Source organism: Protobothrops mucrosquamatus, unplaced genomic scaffold (assembly GCF_001527695.2).
Source record: "Protobothrops mucrosquamatus isolate PMUCROS unplaced genomic scaffold, P.Mucros_1.0 scaffold1087, whole genome shotgun sequence".
Lineage (NCBI taxonomy): Eukaryota > Metazoa > Chordata > Lepidosauria > Squamata > Viperidae > Protobothrops > Protobothrops mucrosquamatus.
Window position 1 is genome coordinate 231,714 of NW_015387313.1, and position 27,495 is coordinate 259,208.

The 27,495-nt window shown below is 40.6% G+C and overlaps 1 protein-coding gene across 1 annotated transcript in view; it reads right to left on the minus strand.

The window, feature by feature from the left end:
• LOC107291229 (metallophosphoesterase domain-containing protein 1) overlaps window positions 1-27,495 on the minus strand; it is a 49,098-nt gene that overhangs the window by 1,257 nt on the left and 20,346 nt on the right. The window contains exons 4-8 of the mRNA XM_029284904.1: window positions 26,643-26,824; window positions 11,755-11,790; window positions 11,565-11,679; window positions 10,067-10,272; window positions 1,050-1,142 (exon numbers count right to left, since the gene is read on the minus strand). Of these exons, the coding sequence (XP_029140737.1) occupies window positions 1,050-1,142; window positions 10,067-10,272; window positions 11,565-11,679; window positions 11,755-11,790; window positions 26,643-26,824 (632 nt within the window). The remainder of the gene's footprint in view (window positions 1-1,049; window positions 1,143-10,066; window positions 10,273-11,564; window positions 11,680-11,754; window positions 11,791-26,642; window positions 26,825-27,495) is intronic.

Here is a 27,495-nt window from a genome sequence, read left to right on the forward strand (position 1 = left end):
GGGGGGGGGGGGGGGGGGGGGGGGGGGGGGGGGACACAACCTTTGTCATGGAGCTGGTGGGGATGAAAATGGGATCCCATGAAGACACCATCAGTTTTATTATAGCACCAGGCATGGACAAACCAATGGTACTAGGCTTAGCCTAGCTATTAAAATGGAACCCCTTTGAAAATTAGAGGAGACAGACACTGAAGGTCCAACAAAAATGGACTGAGGAAGGGGTAGCAGAAAAACCGGCCTCAGAGTGCCCATTAAGAAAGTGAAAGGAGAAAGTGCCACAGCGGCGCACGAGCCAGAAAAGGTGGTCTCTCTGATCCCCAATAAATACTGGGATTTACAGGAAGTATTCAGTGAATGGGATTCGGACATAATCCCCCTACATCACCCCATGGACTTCTGAACTACCCAAGCCAAAACTATACACTATGACCCCAAGTGAACTGAAATAACTTCTGGTCCTTTATAGATAAAACACTAGCTCAAGGTTTCATCCAACCCCCAAAATCGTACATGGTGGCACCCATGCTCAGGAAAAGAAAGATGGGTCCCTCCTCTTATGTGTAGATTACTGTGGGCTAAATGGGTTATATACCCTTTAACACTGATGAAAGACATGCCAGCCCACCTAGCCAAAGGGCAAATCTTCACCAAATTAGACCTGAGGGAAGCCTACTACCGAATACACACCAAAGAGTGGAAGACAGCCTCTAACTGCCCCTTGGGGTGTTTCCAATTTTGAGTGGTGCCTTTTGGGCTACGGGGGCACCTGCAGTCTTCATGCAACTAATTAACAAAGTCCTACATGAGAACTTATATAAGGAGATCTTGGATGGCATTTTAATTTACACTGAAACCAAGGAAGAACGTGTGAAATTGGTCAGGGAGGTGCTGAAGAAGCTCTGTGTCACCCAGCTAAATGCAAAACTCTCCAAGCGCGAATTCTACAAAGACAAGATTATTTGGGGTACTGCATTTTGCACGAAGGGGTGGAGATGGATCCCAAAGAAATACAAGCAGTACTGGAGTGGGGAAAACCCCTCTCCCGGTACCCGGAAGCAGCTCCAGAGCTTCCTCGGGTTTGCCAACTTCTACCATCAATTCATCCCATCCTTCGCTCAAATAGCATCCCCCATCACTATCCTCTTAAAGACCAAAGGAGAGGGAAAACCCAAACCAAACCAATCTCTCAAGTGGTCAATGGGATGCCAAGCGGCTGTCGAGATACTTAAGCGCTTGTGCTCAAGCACCTAGACCCAAATGCCCCATTTTTCATTCAAGCCAATGCCAGTGACATGGCAGTGGGGGCTTTCCTTCTTCAAAAAAAGAGCAACGAGGGACTTTATAACCATGTACATACACCTCTAAATACACCTCTATTTTCATTCCCATTGAACTGACATTCAGAGTTCCTTCTCCGAAGCTCTGCTCTCTCAATCTCACTCTCATAGCTTTATCAGTCTTCACTGATATAAATATATAGCAAAATCTGATTATCTATATACATATTTTTTATTTTTATCCCACCTTTTATTATTTTTTACAAATAACTCATTGATATTCAACATACCTTCCTCCTCTTATGTTACCCACAACAACACTATGAGGTCGGTTGGGTTGAGAGAAAATGACTGGCCCAAAGTCACCCAACTGGTTTCATGGCTAAGGCAGGACTAGAACTCATGGTCTTCTGCTTTCTAACCTGGTGCTTTAACCATTAGATCAACTGGCTCTCTCCTCTATTAGGAGGTAATGTAACATTTTTTTTAAAAAAAAGTCATTGATGCTAGCTCTGCAGTTGATTGAATTTGAAAACTCTCCTGTTTCAGCCATTCATTCTTGCTGACCAAATAGATTTCTCAGATGCCACAAAACCTTCCAATCTGCAGAAAGGATGAAGGAAACAATATATTACAGCAGAGACCCCCAACCTTTTGGGCATCAGGGACCAGTTCCATGGAGAAAGGTTTTTCTGCGGACCGTAGAGTGCATGGTTTTGTGTGATGCCTGCATCCCATGGATGGGGCTTTGCTTGTTTGTGCGGACCGGTTGCTGCATGTTGCGGCCCGGTACCGGTCCATGGCACGGGGGTTGGGGACCCCTGTATTACAGAATGTGAACTTTTCTATTTTTTGCAGAATGTGATGTCTTCTATTGACATGGTTAAAATGAAACAAATTATATTGCTTCCTAGTAATTTTGAAGCCCATCAATGTAGTATTCAGATCAATATTTAGCATTAATAATCAAAATACATTTCAAGAAAGATTTGTTCTTTGGAACTTTCTACTGTGGGAACAACCACAAATATTTAACATGTCACATGTGATGAAATAAATATTTGACTTTAATTGATGCACATTTCAGTAACAGTCAAAAATCTGTGCAATGTTGAGAAAATAAACAAGAGACAATTAATTAATGACAAAAAATGAAATCAAGGCCTTATTCCGAAATGAACCTATCAATCTTGATGTTATGTTTATATTTTTGTGGAGGTAATCTTAATAGATAATGAAAGAAACATTTGGAAGGAAAGGGAAAAGAAGAAACACAGTGGACTAGCAAGTAAGACTTGGTCTGAAGCATTTTAAAGCAAACTAGCCTAATTCACATTTCCTGGACTTCTATGTAAATTAGATCCCAGTTATTCCCAAATTCTGCATTTTTTCCAGATTCTTTTTCCCTGCAGTATTCAGCTCAAAAATGATATTCAAAATTATTACAGTGGGAACACTGCATAGAATAATTTATTTATTAAGGAAATACGCATGTGAAAATGCATATTACCTAGAAACCATTAATACAAAATGCATGTTTTGGTGAAGCATATTTGACAATTTGTGTGGGTTTCCCCCCCCCCCTCTGCTTTTTAAGCTGCAGAATGAGGCAGCTATTTGATGGAAGTTGAGTGATGGGAACTGGACTTCTTTTTTTGGTTTGAAATCTTTCCCTGTAGGAAAGGTTTCTTTAATCTGAGCAAAGTGGTTAGGGGGAACCCCATATATGTCCTCCAGGGTGGTTTCATTTCTCACTCAATCTGAATAGACTTGTAGTCTTCCTCTTAAATCCTTCTCTTAGGTGGGTCATTAAGTGTGATCTCCTTGGTAAACCTTGGAAGTGGACACGGTGTTGAAAGAAAAGTCTTCATCCTGGTTCATCCAAGTCGGGGATAAAAACATGGCGACTGCTTTAGAAAGAAGGTTGCAGTTTATTGAAGAGCCAGACAGAAAGATGGCTCTGGCAGAAAAAGGGAGAGAGAAAAAAGGGCTGAGCACATGTGGGGAGTAGGTTTTTATACCCTCTGAAGACTTTTGTTTGGAGTAGTTTCCTGTTCCTGTTTTAAGCTTTGTATTTCCTGTGTCATGTATTCTGACCTGAGTCTGGGTGTGCCTTTCTGGTATTCTTGATGGTGGTAGGTTAATCCTATTATGACCAAAGGTCATATCCTGCTTCCCTGATGCTGGGGCTAATGACTCCTAGAGTTTGGGTGAGGTATGCAGATTTTAGGTGTCTTTGTCTTCTTGATCTCCTAGGTGGGGCCTGTCTGATGGTTTACATCTGCATTTGTACAGAGCTGGCCTCTGCTTGGGGGAGGCAGACTTGGGGCTATTAAGAAAAACTGGGCATGCTTTTGTCTCTTTAATATCTTTTTAGAAAATATATTTTTCTGCCCTTTTAATATTTCCTTCTCTGGGGGGGTTGACTTCCCACAATGGAAAGATCATTTCCCAGGTTCACCAGAGAGGTTACTCTTAATGACCCACATTAAGAGAGAGGTTACTCTTAATGACCCACATTAAGAGAAGGATTTAAGAGCAAGGACTCTGTCTACTCACCTTATTCAGATCAGGTGAAAAATGAAACCACCCTGGAGGACATATATTGACCCCCCCCCCCCAAGCAGTTGAAAAGCTACTTGGATAAGCAGTGAAATGTTTCAAACAAAAACAAGAAAAGGAGTCCAGATGCCATGACTCAACTTCCAGACAACTCTATCTGGATGACTGAGAATCTTCATTGATATATTTGATGGAATGGACATAATTACTTGCATGCAAAACTGAAATGGACCAACTCTGAACTGATCCATATAATTCTACCTTGGCTGACTATAAAAGTTGAAGGAATGTTTTTATTATATGTGGTTCAAACATTAGTTAGTTGTTTAAAACCATGACACAGGGAACCGTTTCAATGGCAAGATGGGTGGCATAGAAATTTAATAACAGACAAACTAAACAAATACATTTCTAAATCCTGAGGTCGTACTGCTAAGTATGATCCTTAGGCTCACCAATTATGTTAGCATGTGAAATAACCAAGATCTTTATCCCAGTTGTGTCACTGCATTTATGGAACCAGCTGGGAAAAAATGAGTAAGTGCCAGGGAAAACGAGAGGGAATTAAATCCTCTACCTCCATCCCAAACTTTATCATAAATTGTTTAATGCTATTCTTAGTTATCTAACTGGACTCTGACAGTTGGAAGATAAATAAAATACACAAAACCACAGTGGCCCACACGGAGCAGCGCAGCCAAGGACATGGCAGCCAGGCAGCGTAGACAAGACTCTGCCCTCATGCCCCATTAGCCAGTTGATGCTGCAGGGCACGGGCAGAGGGTGTGGCCGCCATAGTGCTGCTGGGCTGCCTGGGCGATCTGCGGCGGGCCCTGGAGGCAGTGAGTGGTCCTGTGGTCAAACGGGGCAGGGGATGGTGGGGGCAGAGCAGGGGGGGGGCAGGGGGTGGAGCGGGGCCGGGGCCAGTTTTTAGGCACTTGGTCTCTAAAAGGTTCGCCATCACTGTCTTATACCATCCGGGATAAAAGGATGTCCAAACTTTTCTTAAAAACCTCCAGCAATGGAGAACATATAACTCTGGGAGGCAAGCTGTTCCACTGGTTAATTGTTCTTACTGTCAGGAAATTTTTCCTTGGTTCCATATTGGATCTCTCTTTAACAAGCTGCCACACATTGCTTCTTGTCCTGCTCTCAGGTGCTTTGGAGAATAAGTCAACCCTCTCTTCTCTATCACAGCCTCTCAAGTACCAGAAAACAGCTATCATGTCATCCCTAATCCTTCTCTTTGTTAGGCTAGACCAGAGGTAGGCAACCTTGGCTCTTTTATGACTCGTGGACTTCAACTCCCAGAATTCCTGAGCCAGCCATGCTGGCTCAGGAATTCTGGGAGTTGAAGTCCACGAGTCATAAAAGAGCCAAGGTTGCCTACCCCTGGGCTAGACATATCTAGTTCCCTTAAACGTTCATCATATGGTTTAGCCTCTAGATCCCTTATCATCTTTGTTGCTTTTCTCTGCACTCTTTCTAGAACCTCAGCATCTGGTCATCATGCTGCCCAGAACTGGACACAGTATTCCAAGGGTGGCCTCACCAGAGCAGTATAGAGTGGTACTATCACTTCTCGTCATCTTGATTCTACCCTTCTGTTGATGCAGCCTGGGACTGCATTGGCTTTTTTGGCAGCTGCTTGCATCTTGCCACACCACCACACCCAAGGTTTAATGGCCAGAACAACCTTGGTCCCAAAGGGTTGCATGTAAAGACTAGAATAAGCAAGGCTAGACGCCATTCTCTCTGCTACTGTGAAAACTGTCCATAGCACAGAAGAAAAAACCCACAAGATTTCTTATATCTGTGGCTTGAGTCTAAGCGGTTACAAAGACTGTTTTTGTGTTCTGATCCTCACTTTTTCAGTATCTTTACCCTATCAAGGGCTATGTGCTGGAACTAAACTTTCTCGCTGGAATATATATGACATGTAAAATACAGGGATAGTTCACAAATTGGAAGATTGCTACCACGGTCTCTTTTCAACCTTCTCTTCTTTGTGCTAAATCCTTTAGGCTTTAACTGTTCTTCAAGACCCTCACCACTTTCATTGGTCTTCTCCTCACTATTTTAAGTTCTTCAGTATCCTTTTTGAATATGGTGATGGACATACTACTCCTGGTGTGGCCCAGAATGGAATTATCACTTCTCATGATCTTGACATCATATTTCTGTTGATGCAGAACACATTTGCACTGACTGTTTTGGCAGCTGCATCACATTGCTGTCTCCTGCTTAATTTGCGATCCATCCCAGGACTCCCAGTTCTTTCTCACAAGTACTACTGCTGACCAAAATCTATCTATATTGTACATCTGGTTTTCTCTACATAAATGCAGAATCTTAAATTTCTCACCACTGAACTGCATTTCGTTGGAAAGAAACTGGTGTTGCAGTCTATCATAAACCCTCTGAATCTTCTAAGATCCAAACATACCTCATTTTTGCAATCTTAATAAGTATCTCGTCTATCGTCTCATGTAAGTCATTTATTAAAATTTCAAAAACACTAGTCGGAACTTGAATCAGAACCTACTACATGTTTCTCTCCATGTTGACAAAAAACTGATAAGGACCGTGCAATGGGTATTACTGTTCAATCAGGTGCAAACCCATCTGGTAGTAGACTATCCTATATTTTTCTACTTTATCAAGAAGACAATTAGGGCCAATTTTTCAAATGGCTTACTGGAATATAACTACATTTTTAGCATTTCTCTTGGCCTACTAATCTACTCACTTGGTTAAAAAAAAAAAGAGGCAATGCAATTTGCCCAGCATGATCTGGCTTTAAAAAACACTTAGCTGACTTCTAACAATCATCTTGTTCCTTTTTATGCATTTGCAAACCCACGACTTGATCACCTTTTTCTAGAATTTCTTCAGATACTGATGTCAAGTTGACCACATTGTAGTTGTATAAGTTCACTCCTTCTTTGAAAATGGAAAAACATTAACTCTTCTCCATTCTTGAAGGTCTCCAGGCTTGAGACTTCTCCAGATTACATCCAGTGGTTCTGAGATGATCTAGACTGTAGAGCAGGGGTAGTCAACCTTGGCTCTTTTATGACTCGTGGACTTCAACTCCCAGAATTCCTGAGCTGGCTCAGGAATTCTGGGAGTTGAAGTCCACGAGTCATAAAAGAGCCAAGGTTGACTATCCCTGCTCTACAGCATCTAGAATTCTTGAACATTCTAGAATTTCTTTTGTTCGGGTACATGAATAACTGCAATTATTTATCTGGAAATCTAGAGTGAAGTCCCTTATACATTATCCAGGGAATAATTAAAATATTATATTCTTAACATAATTTAGCCTCCCCAAGTGGTATCAAATTCTGAAAGATGGCAATACGCTCCTTTTGACATCCCAAACAACAGCCTGGTCCTCAGTCATATTTGCCAACCCCTTTTCCTTGAACTTCTGATATATCAGCCCAGATTCCTTGCACACACACAATGGCCATAACCTTATACTGTTGTAAATCTACTCTTCTCTAAAGTCTTGAGCAGAACTTGTCAAATGAAGTGGAACCATTGTTTTATTGATAGCAGGTCAGATGTCACTTGAGAAAGAAGTGCCTCCTCATCATATCTGCCATCATTACTGTATTTGAAGAAACTGAAGTTGTGTAACATTTTTTATTCTTTTAGTAATGCAGAATATATTCTTTAAAGTAACTTACAGTTCTATATTTGATAGTGCTTTTCTCTACTTCTTGCTGCATTTGTATTTCCGTGCCCATTATTACAAACTATGGAGACAGCAAGGAACATACCAGAATGCCCACAAATAATAATGTAAATCTGTTCCACAAAATTAATACTAAGCATTAAGTAGGTAAAATTATATATGGTGATGATACACATTCTCCTCACAATTGGGAAGCCAATCTTACCAATCAGTGTACAGAGACAGATACACAACCAGCTTGAAATGTGGAATTGCCACCCAGCAGGTATATACAGAGAAAACACAAAACAATCTGGCTAATTGAAATAAAAGGATACATTTAAAGCCTACAAGGTTTTAAATTTATAAGATGCATGGTGATGAGCAGGTGGGGCAGTTTAACACCAACAGTAGGATAGTGAATGCCAATTTTCAATCTTGAAAATTTCTATTGCATTTCATGGTTTACTCACTTAAAAATACATACTGAGATGTGTGCATGAGGTCTGACCATAGATGTCCACAGGATGTGATTTTTAAAAAAGTCAAATTGGTGTCTACAATGGTGCTATTGAAGCTCATTTTTAAATGTGCAACACAGGAGAGCTCTGATTGTTGCCATTGTGGTCACCATTTAGACTTTCAGACACTCTGGGGTGACTTTGATTTCTTTCTGCTTCCTAATCTGTTCTGACTTCCAATTTATTTACAAAGCTAGTGTAGAACTGTCTTAAGTTTACATTCTGTTTATTTATTCCTCATAACACACATATTCACATCACCCTCTCCATAAATGGAAGTGAAGCTGAAGTGTAGCATGTAGTATTGTCTATAACAGGAGTCTTCAAACTTGGCTGGCTGAGGAATTCTGGGAGTTGAAGTCCACAAGTCTTAAAGTTGCCAAGTTTGAAGACCCCCTGGTCTATAACAAGCATGGAAACAGTGGAACAGATCTAGGAAAGGCTTTGAGGGGCTGGAAAACTTGTTGGAAGCCTCTGATTCAATTGACTGCTTCACACCATTTTGATCCATGAATCTGCTTTGATGTGGTGGTTTGATCCAAGGTCAATGGAATTAAGGCATTCCTGAAAACTTTTGCACACGGTTTCTGATATAATCTTTGGTTATTCAGATTTAGCACTATACAGACACTGCACTAAAAAAAAAAAATCAAAGTTGGGGAGGTAGAGCTGTTAGTCTGAGATTTTCATTATAACAAAGCTGAATAATTTTGTCAGGAGAAAGAACGATAGATAGTGTATTTCATCCCCATCTCATGATCACACGAAATTTTATTTAATCACAATTCCAGCTCCTGGGATTTTACCAGCTACTTCAAAAAGGCTTTCATATCAACTTTCAGCCATATAATATTATAAATTGGATTGTTTTTAAATGGAAGTTGGTCACCTAAAAAAGGATCAAAATTCTTCATTCAGTAGAACAATCTGTGCTTTCTTCTTTTTGGCACTGTGTGGGCTATATTGCCTGAATTTTTCCATTTGTTTCATGAATTTTTTTTTTTAAAGAGGAACATACATTTTACACCACAGATCTTTCTAAAGTAGAACCTGCTGCTTTACAGGTATTAAATATTATTTTAAATTGGGGAGTTGGGCTTAGTACAAAACTCCCCTTCTGAACAAAAGGGATCAATGAGAGATTTCTTTCAGCAGATGCTAATTTTAAAAAAGGAAATGTTATTCCACTCAGCCTAGAAAAAACAACTGCAGAATTTTTTTTAAAGAAGCAAGCTAGATAATTTCAGGGTACTCAGCGCAGAAAAGAAATGAGTGACATTACTGATATGAAATAATATCTGAGAAATATCTATCATGCAACAGATAGCTTCTTAAAAAGATCCAGAAGACAGCACAGGACAGCTGAGGGTAAATTTCAACCGATCCCCAACAGATCCCAGATCTGGCTTGCTGCATTTCATGAGTTTGTGGTTCAACTTGCTAGAATTGGGTATGTCTAGTTTAACGAAGAGAAGGATGAGGGGGGACATGATAGCAGTGTTCCAATATCTCAGGGGCTGCCACAAAGAAGAGGGAGTCAAGCTATTCTCCAAGGCGCCTGAAGGCAGGACGAGAAGCAATGGGTGGAAACTGATCAAGGAGAGAAGCAACTTAGAACTAAGGAGAAACTTCCTGAATATTAGAACAATTACCCAATGGAACAACCTGCCTCCAGAAGTGGTGAATGCTCCAACACTGGAAGTTTTTAAGAAGAGACTGGACAGCCGTTTGTCTGAAATGGTGTAGGGTTCCTGCCTGGGCAGGGGGTTGGACTCGATGACCTCCAAGGTCCCTTCCAACTTTTTTATTATTATTATTAACTCTACACCTCTTCTGAATTATTGGACATTTTGGACAGATGTCTTTTAGGACCACTCTCAGCATTTGAAAGAGGCCTTTCAGAATGTATTAGCATGAAGAAGCAGCTCTTTTCAAATTATTAAAGCAGCCATATCCTTTTTCAAGAGTTGGACAACTGTTTTTTTATTTATTTATTTGTAAAATTTATTAGCTGCTCATCTTACCACACAATAACTCTGGGCAGCATACAATATTAAGTAACTTAATTAAGTTTAGAATGTGGTCCTGGTTATCAGCCTGTGCAGATTCTGACAACTCTTTCACTGGGTCTTTCTGAAACAAATCAGCAGTGCATGGATGGATGTACAGAGCTAGCCAAGGATAACATTTGATGTGGCCATACAGAATTTGCAAAGGAGGCAAATGACGCCTACAAAGAAATCAATTTAGAACAGCTCTTGAGGATACTGGGAGAGGATGTAAATCTCTGGCACAAATTCCTTCAGTTATAGTGATGGAAGAATATAACAGCTTTATCAAGCCTTTGCCTCCAATGGCTAATAACTGCTCTAGGAATGGATCTGCACCAAGGAATCTTTGCAGGCAGAAAGTTTAACCCCTCTCCCTTCCATTAGCATTTAGCCAAAGAAGACACTGTAATATTATAATGGAAGATGAATTTCACACATAGCAAATATCTCATCTACTTTTGCCTAGGGGCATTATTAATAACATCCCATGCTTATGCCATAATAAATCTCATTTGGTTTACTGTAATATGGCTTAATGTGCCATTGACTTCATATGAATTGAATTCCACATACGCTTTTGGAATCAAACATTTTTAAAACTGAGAAGTGCAATCTGATTCAAGGAAATATTGTATGTAGTATTGGATCATTGGCCCCTCTCATTACTCATTGCAGCATTTCCAGTACTGCTAACAGATTATATGTTAACTTTGGTCTAAATCAACAACTCTAGAGTTTCTACCTGGAATTGGCTATGGTGTAAATCTGGGTTGATGAAGTTGGCATTACATTCTATCTGTGAATATTAGTTAACTTCTCTTTCTTTCAATGAACTAATGAAATGGCAATCAATTAAACACTACTTTAATTTATTAGTTAATGATTTTAACTGATTTTAACTTATTAGCCTTTATGTCTGGGGAAGAATAATTTCTCTGCAGATGGAAGCATACTTTGAGATGAAATACAAATTACATCAGAGGTCCCCAACCTTTTGGGCACCAGGGACCGGTGCCACGGAGAAAGGTTTTTCCGCGGACAAGAGGGGGTTTGGTTTTGAATACTGCCTGCATCCCGAGGATGGAGCTTTGCTTGTTTGTGTGGCCTGCTTGCTGGCATGCTGTGGACTGGTGCAGGTCCATGGACCGGGGGTTGGGGACCCCTGAATTACATAACAGGGCATTATCACTTCAAAAGAGGCACATCTGTGTTTGTGAAAGAAGGAAAAGCAATTTTGGAAAAATGGACCTGCCATCTGTAATTAACAGTGTCTATATGTGCCTTTATTTTGCTTGATTAATCAGGGGCATCTTTTTAGTTAATTAAAAGTGCTTGAATCCATTACTTTACCAATCAATATTGGTAATCAACATTCTACAGTGTGGCTAATGCCATTGCTGTTGTACAACCATTGAAATACAAACAGGAAATTTCTTCATTCATCAACACAATCAAGCTTTTAAATGCTTACCATGGAGAGCCATATATCCTGAAGCCTCTCACTGTTACCTCTGAATCTTGCAGATATATGCAGTTCGTTAAGAGAGATTGCACATTTTCGTAACTTTCTGGCTTCAGTTTAGATACTGAGGGAAAATAATAAAAGTCCTGCTTGATTAAGTCTGCCATGAACTCTTGATCGAATGTCAGCTCATGATTACCTGCTATCACAATCTTGTATTCATATGGTAGACTACCTAAAAAGGAGAAAAATAGACATTGTTCAATGTGGCATTTGTGTTTTTTTTAAAATGACATTAAACTATGCCAGTCTTTCCAATGTGCTGTGTGATAGAATAAGAACTTCCAGAATAGGCACTTTATCCAACCAGGAAATTCTAGGAACTTAAATTCATTTAAGTTAAATTCAGAAATTCATTTATTCTAAATTGTGCTGAAGATGTATCTGGACACTCCAAAGAAAGACTAAAAATGAAACACACCATACTTAAAATTAAGATTGCACTGGTGAAGTTAGGCAATTATATGTTTTGCATTAATACCTTGCTTTTTCTCTCGAGAACTCAGTGAATTATGTTGGAATCCCGCTTCAGTTTATCCCTGAACGTGTGTAACCCTAAATAGCTTGAGGGCTGTGTCAGAAAAAACCTGGGTCTTTCTCATCTAAGCTTCACCACTACCTTAATTTGAGCTCTCATACAACGAGCCAAGCTAAAGTGATTGGGATAGTAGTTGTATATTTTTAAATACATCAACCTACTTCACCTGCATATTGGTGCCACTCTCATTCAAATTCTGTATCAACATGGTGGGCCATCAATGTTCACTTTCCAACACTTGTTGGAAGTCACATCTCTATTCTACTCAATGCAGAGGTTGGAGCAACACTTTCAAGAACATCTACTGGCTTTAAAAGAGCATTGAGAGAACTAACAGTACACCGCAAGGAAGACCAGCTAGAAGTCAATTATCAGAAAACTAAAATCATGGCATTTGCTAAAAGGCCCAAGAGCCACTCCTATAGTATAAACGGACACATGAGTGAGCAGGGCTCCTGTTTCAAATCTATGAGAATAGTCCTTCATTCTGCCAGCAGTAGGAAACTCAATGGGGACTATACTGCTGAAAATGCAAAGAGGAGAACTCATCTGTCATCTTTAAATTCCTCAAGACAAGATGTGGGCACTATAAATCTGCAGCATTCAAATTATTTGAAGACAAGCCAATAGTACAACTTCCTTATGGTGTTCAGCTGGGCCTCTTCCCCAATTTTGCACAATTAGAACTTGTTCAATCCAAATTTCTGAGATTGGCCCTTCAATCCTCAAAATGTATCGCTAGTGATACCCTGAGACTGGTGACAAGCCTCATGAAAGTGGAAGTTAGAGTGTGGATGATCATAGTCAACTACTCAACTACTGGCTCAAGCTATTCCTTTCCCCCCCTCCTGACATCTCCTGACATCTCCTCAGTCTACATACAAGAAGGCAGTGGCAATTAAAACCTTATCCTTGGACTTCTTTCCCAGGTCTTCTACTCAGCAGGTCAAAGCACTCGTTAAAAAGTGTGTAGCAGACACAGAGTGCCAACTGGATCTAGCCAGATTCCCAAACTTTATTGCCAGAGAATCAAACAGGTACTCTCAGAGATACCCTATGGCAAACTTAACTAATCTCGAAGTACCTAACCATTAGCAGAGCTTTACGCTGGCACACTCTCGTGCCCTTCCCTCAACTGAGAGACAATGCCCTTGTGATTTTAGACAAACAGAAACAACAGAGTATGTACTCCTCCAGTGGCTGTATTGCACAGACATTCGAAACTGTTCTGTCCCCATCCGACCCACACACCCAAACAGCCAGCCGAGGGTTAAAGACTTCTCCAGACACCACTTCACCGATAAGAAACTTGGCAGCAGCTCCGTAGCTGCCTGCCAAGACCTTTTACTCCAAGCACACAGAAACAAAAAACAATACACAGTTTAAAGCCACAGCAAACTACTTCGCCAGAGATTCAGCTTTTGTCCGTCACAGAGGTCCAAATGGCCACCACCTCCCTTTTATAGCCTGTGGGGTGTGGTCCAGTGACTCAGCTTAATCTCTGGCACGTCTCCTTTTCTGCTGCGCACACTTGTCGCTCCTACGCTGGTGTGGATCCAGCCACAACTTCTCTTCCTCACTATCTGAAACACCTGGCTCCTGGCCAATCTCAGAAACACCTGGCTCCTGGCCAGTCTCAGAACCACCTGGCTCCTGGTCAATCTCTTCTCCGTCGGGAGACACCTGAGGCCTTGCCAAAGAGGAGGGTCCTGGAGAGGGAGGCCTGGCCATCTCCTCTCCTTCATGTTCGGAGCCGTCTTCCTCCGATAAGAGGGGCTCACAAGACGGAGCCACAACAGAAACAGCCTTATCTCACAATTACTTCATAAATAGCCAGGGCACCCAGGATAATTATATGATAAATTTAAATATTTAAATGAATTAAAGTTGCTTTGCAGCAAATGATTTCTTTGCTGCAAATCATCACATTCCCTTTCAGATACACTGAAGTTACCTGAGTACTTTTTAAACTTCAACATCCCACAGTTTTTTCACATATGTCTAGGATATAGGTTTTGAGCTGCTATTCTTAAATCTCTGACATATGTAAAGAAGTGTGCTACGTTTATGTTAATAACTTTATCCCCCTTGTTATTTCTAAATATTTTTCAGCCATCTAAGATACCCATCCATCCATCAAACATAACTAGTTTAAGCTAGCTGGTGTTATTGCTTCAGTGAATGTATTTATGTGGGTTATTTAAATAAATTCCTCTAAACATCCAGTTACATTTATTATAGTGGCAGCTGCAATCAATATGGTGGTTACAGATACGTCAGGTTTACCAATTAACAATTCTGTTTCTGATGACTTTGCAAAATAGGTTTCCTAGTCTTTCCCACAGGTACTGGTAACTTGGAAAGTCTCCTTTTAACATGGAGAATCATAGGATTAATTCCCCTCACCAAAATATTTAGGCACAATTTTTCAAACAGGCAAATTTGTATAATTAATAATCTTTGGGCAGTTTATTTTTATCATCATTTTTATTTTTACTGTTGTTTTTATGTTACATTTTGTTCTTTCTTTCTTTGCATCTGATTGACACTTTACACCTTTCTCAATCTGGGTGAATAAAAAAGATGAATATTAACAAAGTATTATTAGTGTCATTCTTAATTATAATTTGAGTTAAGACAAGACAGTTTCATATACTTCTGAGGGCTCATCCACAGATACTTCTTGTTCAGGGTTGAGAATAGTCAAGTAATTGTTTCTAGAAGACAATAACACACAACACTGTCCTCAACTAATTCCTGTCCTTGAAGAAGACATTCTTTCTCTGTTCTATATCAAAAATACTTTTGCAGGCACAAGCAGCATTAAAAGGATTCTTTCCCACAATGGATTGGTGAAACTCTGTCATTTTTTTTACAGGTTTATCTTTGGATTGGTGGAAAAGTGGTCCCCACCCCTTTCCTTTCATTTATCTGAAATAGACAAGCGTTCATCCAATTTCTCCTTCTATGCCAAGTGACAGGAAGTTAATATTTTCTTTCTTTTTTAACTGTCTACAAGTGGAAGTTCCAAACTGAAAGTGTCCAACACAGACATGTCAAACTCGCAATGTCACATGACGTCGCGTGACGTATCGGAGCTTTTTCGCCATTGCCGGCAATGGGGTGGGCGCGGCTCTGGTATGATGAAACCGGCCCGCGGGCCGGCAGTTTGACACCCCTGGTCCAACACAAAGGGGAGTTAATGGAGGGGAGGAGTCATTTAAAAATCTATCAGTGAAAACCACCATCTCAAAGACCCACTCATGGAAAGGAAAGCCATTGGTGCTTGTTTTCCTAGCATAGGTGGGAAGGACAAAGAAGCAGATGAATTCACCAATGGGGACCATGGTAACCACCATCAGCGTGAAAAGATTGGTCAGTGTTGAGGAATCGATTGAAATCTAGACCACAATTCACGAACTGTCTCCATTTCGATCTGGTGCCAGTGAGGCAAACAAACCGCTTAAAACATTGTGGGAAGTCAGCCCCCCAGAGAAGGAAATATTAAAAGGGCAGAAAAATATATTTTCTCAAAGGATCTTAAAAAGACAGAAAAGCATGCCCAGTTTTTCTTAATAGCCCCAAGTCTGCCTCCCCCAAGCAGAAACCAGCTCTGTACAAATGCAGATGTAAACCATCAGGAAAGTTGGAGCTAGGAGATTAGGAAGACAAAGACCTAAAATCTGCATACCCCACCTGAGACAGGACATGGTAGGATTAATTCACAAAGGCCAAATGGCACACCCAAACTCAGGTCAGAATACATGACACAGGAAATAGCCTCAAAACAGGAACAGGAAATAACTCCAAACAAAAGGCTCCAGAGGGTATAAAAACCCACTTCCTACATGTGCTCAGTCCTTTTTTTCACTTCTCTTGCTGCCAGAACCATCTTCCTGTCTGGCTCTCCTCTCCAATAAACTACAACCTTCTTCCCAAAGCAGTTGCCATGTTTATTCCCAGCTTGGATGAACCACGATGAAGACCTTTCTTCCAACAACAGCTATGCAGAACAACCCTACTGGAAAAGTATGAGGAAGCCTTTCAAGAGGGAGAAAACAAATCCTACACAGCGAGCTAAATGAAATCCACCCATCCCATAGAAGACAATGGAAAGAAGTTGCACAAATATCCCAGAGATGTCTAGTGAAAGATATATGCAGGCTACTTCAACACAACCTGACTGGGGAGTAGAACCCCATTAATATGATTGTTAAATCATGCAAAGGATGTTGCTGTATCACAGAACTTCAGAGAATACATTTAGATGGAAATGGCTTTTCCATTCTAGTTCAAGAAAGAAAAGATATAGAAGTTTTATTCATCTGCCTTTGCAATCACAAGTAGCCTCAATTTGCTACAGCTATTTTCAGCTTAAGATGATCATATAGTGGGGAAGGGAGGTGACCATGTGTGCCCTTTCTCTGCACCGAAGCACAATTTTCATATTAGTTTATAGTTTCTGTGCTTCAGTGCTGACAAAGATGCTTCTTCTAGTTTCCAAAAACCTTTGCTGGGGCACTCCATTCCATATCCTTCCCAGTGTTCAGTTTATCTTTCAATGAATTTTATTTATTTACTTAGCCACTCTGATAATTAAAAATGAAAAAAAATAGTTACAAATACACAGCTAACATGAAATGCGTTAAAAAGTAATTGAATAGCAATAGACTTATATACCGCTTTGCAGTGCTTTACAGCCCTAAGAAGTTTACAGAGTCAGCATCTTACCCCCAGCAACCTGGGTCCTCATTTTATTGACCTTGGAAGGATGGAAGGCTGAGTCAACCTTGAGCCGGTCAAAATCGAACTGCTGGCAGTCGGCAGTCAGCAGAATTAGCCTGCAATACTGCATTCTAACCACTGCACCACCAAGGCTCTTAAATTGAAACAATTTAAAACTGCATGAGAGTATTTATTAAAGATATTTATGGCCAGGGGATCTGAGGCATGTCAAAAAAAACAGGTGGGGTTTTGTTCACATGGCTATGATCACCTTGACTTCTCTCACTGCCCCACAGACCTCCCCTCCCTATTGCTTTGTAGCTCCTGAGGATGGGTCTTGCCTCAGTGCCCTGTTTCTGGCTGTCCTCTCCCACTGTAATTTTGTCACAATTTTTTATTCCAGGTTTTAGTATCGTCTGTAAAGGTTTACTAGGTTTTATTATGTCTCCTGCTTCTATGCTTTTACTGTTTTATGTGAGTTTTCATTGCAGTTATTTTAAATCCACAGCTATACTGAAAAACGTGTACTGATCAAAAAGAATATGCATGTTTGAAAGCCAGTTTTGGAGTAGTGGTGAAGGCATTCGGCTAGAATTAGCCAGCTGAAGACCTTTGGGCCAGTCACTCTCTCTGCTCTAAGATGGAGGCAATGGCAAATTACTTCTGAAAAACCTTGCCAAAAAACCTGCAGAGACTTAACCAGACAGTCTCCAAGAATCAGACAGGACCGAACAAAGGAAAGAAAAAGGTGCAAACATTTACTCAAAAGTAAATTCCATTGTGCTCTTCAAGATCTACTCTTGGACATGAACCCAGACATTCAGCCTTAATAAGTACATTTTATTAATGTTTAATTTCAATTAATTATGTCCAGATTCCTGTTATGTTCATTAAAATTGGTAGCATTTAATCTGGGCATGACAGTCATCTTTTACTGGACTTATTCTAAGTGTGGCTAGTGTGACTCTATCCAATATATACTGATGGGAAAATATAAGAATCCAGCCTAATATTGTATGTAAAATGCTTAAAATCTAAGTATTTTACAATACTTTTGACAGACATTATGACCACACTTTCATCACATCCAATATATATCAACCAGTTAGACGGAAGATGGAAATGCAGAGATGAAATTTATGAGGACCCACATTTTGCTTTTTTTTCTTCACTCTTCTTTTCCATGGCTAACTCAGCCTGATATCAAATCATTTTCAGGATGTAAACATATGGCTAGCATGAATCACTTCCCATTGTTTTGCTTTGAGGAATAGTGAGCAAAAACTTAAAAGCTGAAGTAATTTTCTAAATTTTATATGTAAAGAATAACAATGTTTGTCAAACGGTGGTTTTTCCTTTTATAGACAAAATTAACTCAAGGATAAAAATACTTCTTTTATGTTGGTGGATTGAAACAAGAATTGCAAGATGAAGCAGTATTATAAATAATTATCAATACAGGTAGTCCTCAACTTATGACCACAACAGGAATCAACATTTCTGTTGTAAGCAAGGCGGTTGTTAAATGAATCATGCCCAATTTTACTACTTTTTTGCCACAGTTGTAAAGTGAACCGCTGCAGCGGTTAATGAATCATAAGGACATTAAGTGAATCCTGGTTCCTCCATCGACCTTGTTTATCGGAAGCTGGCTGGGACAGTAACAAATGGAGATCACATGACCCCAGGACACTGCAACTGTCGTAAATATACACTAGTTGCTAAGCACCCAAATTCTGATCACGTGACCGTGGGGATGCTGTGATGGTTGTAAGTGCAAGGATCAGTTGTAAGTAACTTTTTTCACTGTCTATGGCAGACATGTCAAACTCTCGACATCACATGACATCGTGTGACGTATTAGGACAGTTTTGCCATTGCCGGCAATGGGGTGGGCGCGGCTTCCACATGATGCATCCGGCTCGTGGGCTGGCAGTTTGACACCCCTGATCTATGGAGATTCTCAGTCATCTATGTCAAAATTGAACAGCCCTCACTCAACAGAGGGGGAGGGATACGACATCATCTATCTCTAGTCTACAACACAGTCCTTTCAACACTTCCAAGAAGGCTCCACACCCATTTGCACCACTCAGGTGACCTTGAAGACACAGATAAACCTCCAGGTGGCCTCAACAACTCTCTAAAAGAATGCAAATGACCAGTTGTCTGAAAGGAATATATAAATCCTTCCATTCCCCACCATCCAGTCAGAACTGAAGAAGCTTCTTGGATGACAAGCGAAACATCTTCAAAAAAACCCAAGAAAGTCCAGTTGCCTCTTGAAAAAGCATTTTTGGGACAACTTTTCTCAGTGCTGTTGTAAATTTGATCTCTCACTAAACAAATGGTTGTAAGTCAAAGACTAACTGTAAACAACTGTCTGGATGAATGAATGTGCTTGTCTCAAGTATAAAAAGCAGAGTCAATTCTTTGAGCACTGAGCAGCAGCTTGAATGACAAAATATTTATTCTTTTTTTACTGGTCTCTTATAATCTGCACTGCTCCCACATACAATATATTCCTAAATCCTTTTCTACTGATCCCTTCCTTCTGAAAAAGATATTTAATTAAATGGGGAAGATTTAAAAATAAATGCCACATTAACTTCAGTAAGGCATAAATGCAAGCTTCTTACAGCAGGATTGTTTTACTCTTCACCAAGCATTTTGTGGAACAGATTTTAGTATTCTATGAGCAAAGTGGCAATCATATAAGTGCCCACTTAAAGCTTTCTTTTCCTCATTTCAGTCTTTCAGAACACTGCAGTGAGTGATACAGTAAAGATAATATCATTGCTGAGATTGCATTTTAAGCATCTCATTGACAGTTCTATGTTTAAACAGTTGGCTAGAGTCTGGGAAATTTACATTAACACTGGAAATGAGTACATCTTCTTAAGTCTTCTTTAAATTATTGTATCTGAGCATTACTAACACATAAAAGCGAGCAATTAAATACAAATGTAAAGTACAAAATGGATTTTCTACGCCCATATATAAACAGAATAGAAAAAAGGTACACACATCTAAGAGAGATAAACTGCCTATGCTAAAAAGGTATTTCTATACGAAAGACAATTTGCCTGAAAGATCTCACTAAATTCATTAGAATTTCTTTCCAAATGCCTGTGAATAAGACTGCAACTTTCCAAGTCTAAAATTACTGTGATAAATGAAGAATCTGCAAAGAAAATAAGATCTGCAAATGCACCCATTATAATTTGTGGAATGACTGCTTTTTCTAAGTCTGTGTGGGAGCTGATCGATGGAGGGGAGGATGTTTTCTGTCACTCAAATTGTGGTTCAGTGTAGCTGCCTGCTTCAAAATCATCCTCACCGTCCCCATCAACCTGGCAGACAGAAATGGCTTAATATTATGCAAAAACTCAGATCCATCTGGACTGCTTACAACTCTCAAGAATTATGAGAATGGTACCTAATGAATAAATTTGGAATTATTTATGGAATGAAATTTCTGTTTACTTTTGAGTAAGTTTACCGCCCGTTGCCTGAAATGGAAGGGAAATGGCAATCTTTTTAAAACTGGTCCAGAGGTCTGGCAGAGCTGGCAGTATTTTTTTGTAGTGCTTTCTTGGAGAGCTCTAAGAAGACAGGATTAACTTACTCTTGGTTCTTTATCTATTTAAAAGTGCCCAAGAGTCTCTGCCCATGAAACTAAGCAGAATTGTACAGCCCCAGTATTATTTGAGTTGTGCTGCAGTGGTCTTTCCCCCAAGGCTTCCTAGAACACAGAATAAAAAAGTTGGAAGGGACCTTGGAGGTCTTCTAGTCCAGGGCTTTTCAACCTTTTCACCCACTGTTCCACTTTTAGGATATGGCAACATCCGAGTACCACCAGTTGCCTAGCAAGGTGTCAAAAACGTGATGACCCTCCCCCCAAAAAGGAAAAAAGCACAGTTCGCTTAGTGATTGTTCAAAGTTACAATGGCACTGAAAAAAGTGCCCCCCAAGCCACAGCTGAGCAAGACACCTGCCTGCCCACCCGGCAGCGCTCTTCCTCCTGTCTGAGGTTTTCGTTGTGAGCATTTATGTTGAGAATTGGCAGCGGGGGTGGGGTGGGGGGGTTTTGATTTTTATTCCCCCCGTCTGCCGGGTGGTTGCAGCAGGTTTTGGTCACTTCACATGACCCTGGGACACTGTGACCGTCATAAAGATGAATCGGTTGCCAAGCATCTGAATGTAAATCACAAGACCCTGGAGATGCTGCAACATTCCAGCTGATCGGCGCTTCTTCTGGGCTCAGCAGAAGCACCAGGATCAGCGCCGAGGTCCAGCTGGAGCCTGGTGCTGATCCTGGCACTTCCACTGAGCCCTGACAGCCCTGAAGAAGCGCCGATCAGCTGGTAAGCGGCACTGATCCTGGTGCTTCCGCTGAGCCCTGACAGCCCTGCAGCTCCAGCCGTCTCTTGCTCAGGTTTGTGCGGTGCTACCGGTTCAGCTCATTCCCCTCCCCCGCTACCACTTTTCTAGGACGGTCGCGTACCACCTGTGGTACCACAGGTGGTACCCATACCACTGGTTGAAAAGCCCTGTTCTAGTCCAACCCTCACTTGAACAGGAGACCTTATCATATTCAGGAGAAATCGTTGTCCAATCTCTTCTTGAAAATCTCCAGTAACGGAGCACCCACAGTTTTGGCAGGCCAGTCCTTCCAGTGATTAATTGTTCTCACTGTCAGGAAATTTCTCCTCAGTTCTAAGTTGGACCTCTCTTTAATAATTTTCTACCTGTTACTTCTTGTTCTGCCCACAGATGTTTTGGAGAATAGGTTGGCCCGCCTTTTCTCTGTGGCAGTCCCTCAAGTCCTGGAAGGCTGCAAATATTTCACCCCTAGTCCTTCTCTTTGTTAGGCATATCTAGTTTTCTCAATCATTTATCATATCCAGATGCCTTGTCATCTTTGTTGCTGTTCTCTGATTTCATTTTATGGTTTTAGCATCTTTTTTGTATCATAAGTGACCAGAATTGGATGCAGTATTCCAAGTGTGGTCTTACCAGTACAGTATAAAGAGGTACTATCACTTCAGATGATCTTAATATTATCCCTCTGTTGATGCAGTCTAGGACTGCAATGGCTTTTTTGGAAGCTGCAGCACAGTTGCTGACTCATACTTAAGTGGTAGTAAACTAGGATACCTAGATCCATCTCACAGTTACTACTGTTGAGTCAGGTACCATATACCTGTGCATTTGGGAGGGGGGTTGCCTATGTGGAGGATCTTACTTTTCTCACCATTGAATTGCATTTTGTTGGATTGGGCCCAGTGTTCAAGTCTGTCAAAATCCTTCTGAATCTTGAGTTTATCTTCCAAAGTGTTAGTTATTTCCCCTAACTTGGTGTCATCTGCAAATTTAATGAGTTGCTCTTCTATCCTCTCATCTAGATCATTTTATGAACATTTTGAAAAGTACTGGGCCTAAGACAGAACCCTAAAGTACCTCACTACATGCTTCCCTCCATGCAGATGTAGTTCCATTAAGGACTACATGCTGAATGTGGGTGGTTAGTGGACTGCAAATTCATCTATCTAGCATGATCTATTCTTAATAAACCATGTTGGCTTTTACTAATCACCTTGCTCAATTTTAGGTGCTCACAAATCTGCTGCTTATCTTTTCTAGGATTTTACCAGGTATTAAAGTCAGGCTGATTGGTCTGTCATTTCCAGGATCCACTTTTCCCCCTTTTTGATGATAAGAAGCACCAGCTCTTTTCTGATCTTCTGTGTTCCAAGAGCTCTGAAAGATTTGGTATAGTGGTTCCAAGATCACATCTGCCAGCTCCTTCAGAACCCTGGGACGTAATCCATCTGGTCCTGGCTATTTGAACTCATCTAGAGTGGATAGGTGTTCTCCTACCACAGTGATGGCGAACCTTTTAGAGACCGTGTGCCCAAAACCCGCCCCGGCCCACCCCTGCTCCGCCTGCCCACCCGTCCTGCTCCGCCCTCACCCCGCCCCCCCCTCAGGGCCATCCACGGCCTGTCGCAGATCGCCCAGGCGGCCCTGCAGCACCATGGTGGCCACGCCCTCCGCCCACGCCCAGCAGCGTCATCTGCTGCCCAGCTGCCATTGCTTGGCTGCACCCAGGGGTGACTCTCCTCTGGGGGGGCTGCTGGTGAGGAGGGGGCTGCGGGGGGAGGCAGGGCTGGGGCAACAGCATGCGTGCCCACAGAGAGGGCTCCGAGTGCCGCCTCTGGCACTCGTGCCATAGGTTCGCCACCACTGTCCTACCATATTCTTGCCTATTTTGACTTGCATTCCTGTTCTGTCTCCTATAGTGCAGCTTTTGGCAAGTTGGACTATTTTTTCCTTTTGCATGAAGACATATGCAAAGAATGAGTTGTGTAGTTCCACTTTCTCCCTGCTATCTGTCAACTCCTTGCCATCTTCTCCAATTAGTGGACCAAAGATTTCCTTGACTTTTTTTCTTGTTTCTTACATATTAAATTTTTAAAATGATTTTTTGTATTTGTTGCATGCCTTAATTCATCCCGAGCCTTAGGTTTCCTGACTATCCTTGCTGATTTAGGCTATTTACTGGTATTCTGCGTTAGTTATCTGTCCCTTTTTCCACTTTTAATACTTGTCCTTTTTTCTTTGTTTTCTGGAGAGATCTTTAGGCAACCATGCTGGTTTTATCTGGTTTTCTTGTTTTTTTCCCCTCTGTGTTATTGTGTTAGATTGTGCTTTTGTAATCTTATTTTTCAGTTTCCCGAGCATGTTAAGTCATTTTCCCCTTTAGGATTTCCATCCATTGAATCTTTCTTAAACTCTTAGTTTATTGAAGTCAGTTCTCTTAAAGTCTAACACACTAGTCTGACTTTGTTCACTTACTTGTGCCTGCATTATATTAAATTCCAATATCACCATAGTCACTCTCCCCCAAAGCTCCTTTTACTTCAACCCCTTCTATTATTTCAATTCTGTTAGTAAGAATTTCCACTATAGCTGACCTTCTAGTTCCCTCCTCTACATTTTGGATGAGAAAACTGTTAGCTAGCCTCGTCAAGAATCTACTTACTGCAGAATTTGTCTCCCATTTGATGTCAGAGTAGCTACTACTGTGGTGCATGCCAATTACAAAAAGTTCCATCTTTTTCTTCTGCTTGGTCGCATGGCCTGTGGTCTACATCTATGGCAATGTCATTCTTTTTTTCCTTTTATATTAACATAAATGCATGCAAGGCTTTCATCCTTTTTTATGCATTTCTCTAGGGGTGTGGTGATTTCTTACATATAATGCAACTCCACCTTCTTTGGGTTAGGTCTGTTTCTTTTAAACTATTTGTATCCTTCTAGCACAGACATGTCAAACAGAAGGCCCGGGGGCCGGATGCGGCTCGCAAAGTGGTTTCATGTGGCCCCCGAACCCATCCTGGAAACAGTGAGAGAACGGCTCCTGCTGCCTTGGCCCTGGCCCAGGCTAGCCGGGAGCCAATGTACAATTTTGTGGTGGCCATCTTGGCACTTGCCCCGATGGACCATGCCTTGGCACTTGCCCTGGTCCCACCCCCTTCTGCCAGAGACCCTCAGATCTGTCCCACTCCTGACTAGGCCCCCACAGGCAACCGCAATGCTGATGTGGCCCTCAGTGAAATGGAGTTTGACACCCCTGTTCTAGCAGTACATTCAGATACCAAGTTTCAGTAATGGCAGCAATATCAGCAGAACTTAGAATGGAATCAAAGGAGTAAATTGCATTCTCATTTCCTTGTAATTCTCTACATTTTCTTTTTCACTCCCCTATCACTTCTTCCACTGTTTATGATCATAGTGTTTATTAATACATCATGCTGCTATTAAAGCAAAGGATAATTGGAGAAGAGGCATGCATATGAGCTGTCTGGCCAATACCCACTTTGCATTCTCATTATAAATTGACAAGTGATAACTGCATCTCTAAGTATTTTTAGATATATCTCCATCTCTAAATATGCTCGTATCCAACTCTCATTTCCATCTACCAGAGTTGGGACGACCATGGTCTTATAGCTAGCCCTATTCTTTCAACAAACAATTATTTTTGCACATTATTTTTTTCACTACATTTCCAAGATGTAATATCTTTCTATCTGCATTCTTACCTTTGGTAAACTTTCTACCAACATAAATAAGCAACTACTTATAAATAAAAATCATTAAACAAGGGGATAGCAAACAAGCTTGTTTTATTCCCTATCAATGCTGAACCCTTTATTAAACATTTCATTCCATAATATTTGGTGGACTACATGCCCACAGCATGGTATGATTCTGAACATCACTTTCTAAATGCCTTACAAATCGAAATAAATCTCTTCCAGCTCCAGCTGATAACTTTACACCAACAAACAGATAGGATGTAAACTTGGAAATGATGGAGAGGTTATTGAACTCTACGCAAACAGCGGATGCTTACTCTGGGTTTGCTGAATTAGATACAGAAATATCAATTCCTGATTTATCAGTTCATGCACCTGAGTAAGAAGAATTAACCAGCTTTGAGATAATGGTTAAACTATAAAGACTCTAGTGTATGGGTTTCCAAGTTGGCACAATAGGGATTTATAAGGAATTGAAAAATATTAAAAGTCAAATCTCCAATTTCAAAAGAATTGAAAACCTAATTCTTTTTCATGAAACCAACTTGAAGAATTCAGTAGCAAAGTGCTACTCAATCTCATGCTAAAATAACTACATATTTGGGAAACTGGAATGGTTAGTTCAAGCACAGTTCATGAAAAAAAAGTTAAAGGTAAAAATGTTTTATCTATGTTTTATTTGGAAAACTTTTTGAAAGATCTTTTTCCACTTCCAAATAAATTCAGACTTAAAATACAAGGTGCCTATGGATTCCATTTGATATTGATTGGCTCCACTTAATTTCCTAAGATCTTTGCATTTGTGATCATATCAGGCAGTGTTTAAGGCAAAGCCCACTGCTGGAATACAAAGGATGTAAACGGATGGTTTATCCTGACCTTGTGGTTCAGGCTGTAAATTGCAAAGAAACTTCAATGACATTTGTTGCCTGAGAAGTTTTTTTCTCTTTTCTGCAATCTTCTGCCTTTCTATAAGAGAGGAGATTTGCAGATCTGTCAGCAGCTATAAAATTTATGAATGTGCTAAGAATTTCTGATGTATGATTTGGTTTCCAACCTCTAAGACCCTAAGGGGATAAAAAGGAATTTTATTTTATTTTTCATTTCCCAGTTCGTTAAGGTGGGTCATTAGTGAAGCAGACATGAACCAAGAGCAGCCTTAATTGGTACAATTGAGGTTCTACCTTAGGATTCCGCAATTGGAATTATGGTAAGCCTTACAAATTGATATCTACTCCCTCTATTTTGCCTCTAGAACTTCCATTGGGGCCTAAAGAAATGCAGAAGACTCTAGCAGTTCTTCAGCTGATCATTTTCAAGTGTATTTTTTCTAGTCAGATACTATGGGAATGATCCCTTAAAGTACAGTTCACCTACTGATTCCCTTTTATGCCACTGCTTCTTCCAGCCTCAATCCTAGAGTCTACCAGCTAATCAAAGCTCTGTTATTCTGCTTGCTCCATCTGAGAATTCTTCTAAATGAGAGTAAACTTGTTAATTGTAAATTGGAAGGCATGGTGGTTAAATAGACATATAACTAACTTGAAAATTGTATTCAAAAATACTCATCAATCATCTACAATGTACCTGAAGGAAGGTATCAAGGGATTGATCAAGTGGAACAGTCTTTCATAATTATTGTTACATGATACTCACCTAACCATTCGTTGAATTTTTTAACTTCACTAGGAAGTCCCAGTTCAGTGAAATCACCAGCATGAATTAAAACATCTCCATAAGGCATTTGAATTGGATCTGTTCTGGAGTGAGTATCAGACACACAAACAAAACGAGTGTATCCTGGAGCTCTTGGAGCATCATGTGGAACAGGATCTACCCTACGTATAAAGTTTGGGACACAAATATAGATGTTTTATGTTACATTCACATATCTAGTTGATAGCCACAATATAAAATTTGCTTTCAGCGTATTTGAAAAACAAGTTAAATATTCAGCTTAGCCGCACATATTTCAATTCCAAGAGTTTTCACCAATTCTTAGACAAAATAGCCACTTATAACTATGTTTAAACTTTTCCTAATAAAAGGCACTTTCTCAGTTAGGTTTTACACCCAAAGAAGTTCATTGGCAGACTGCCTTTAAATGTTTTAAATTTAAATACAGTTTAAAAATACACATTGTGGGACTTCCGGTGGCAGGCGTCTTCGTGGGTCGCAGCTGTTTGCTGCCTCCCGCCTGTTTCGCGTAAAAGCCGGTTTGACAGCTAGCATCAGCTGTCAAACGGCTTGATACCTTTCCCCTGGGCATAAGGGGATAGGTGAGCTGCCCGGGGTAGGAGTTGAGTTCCTGAGTCGTCCTATATGGACGATGTAGGTGAGAACTCCTCCGGAGCCCCGAGGATTCTCCGCGATCCAGGACGCCTTCGCTTCGGCGAAGCTAGAAGCCGCCGCCACTGCTGCAACTTAAAGTTAACTGTGAGTTTTATTTGTAAGCAGACGAACCAACCTTGGAAGTTTGTTTTTTATATTGGACTTTACTCTAACTTGG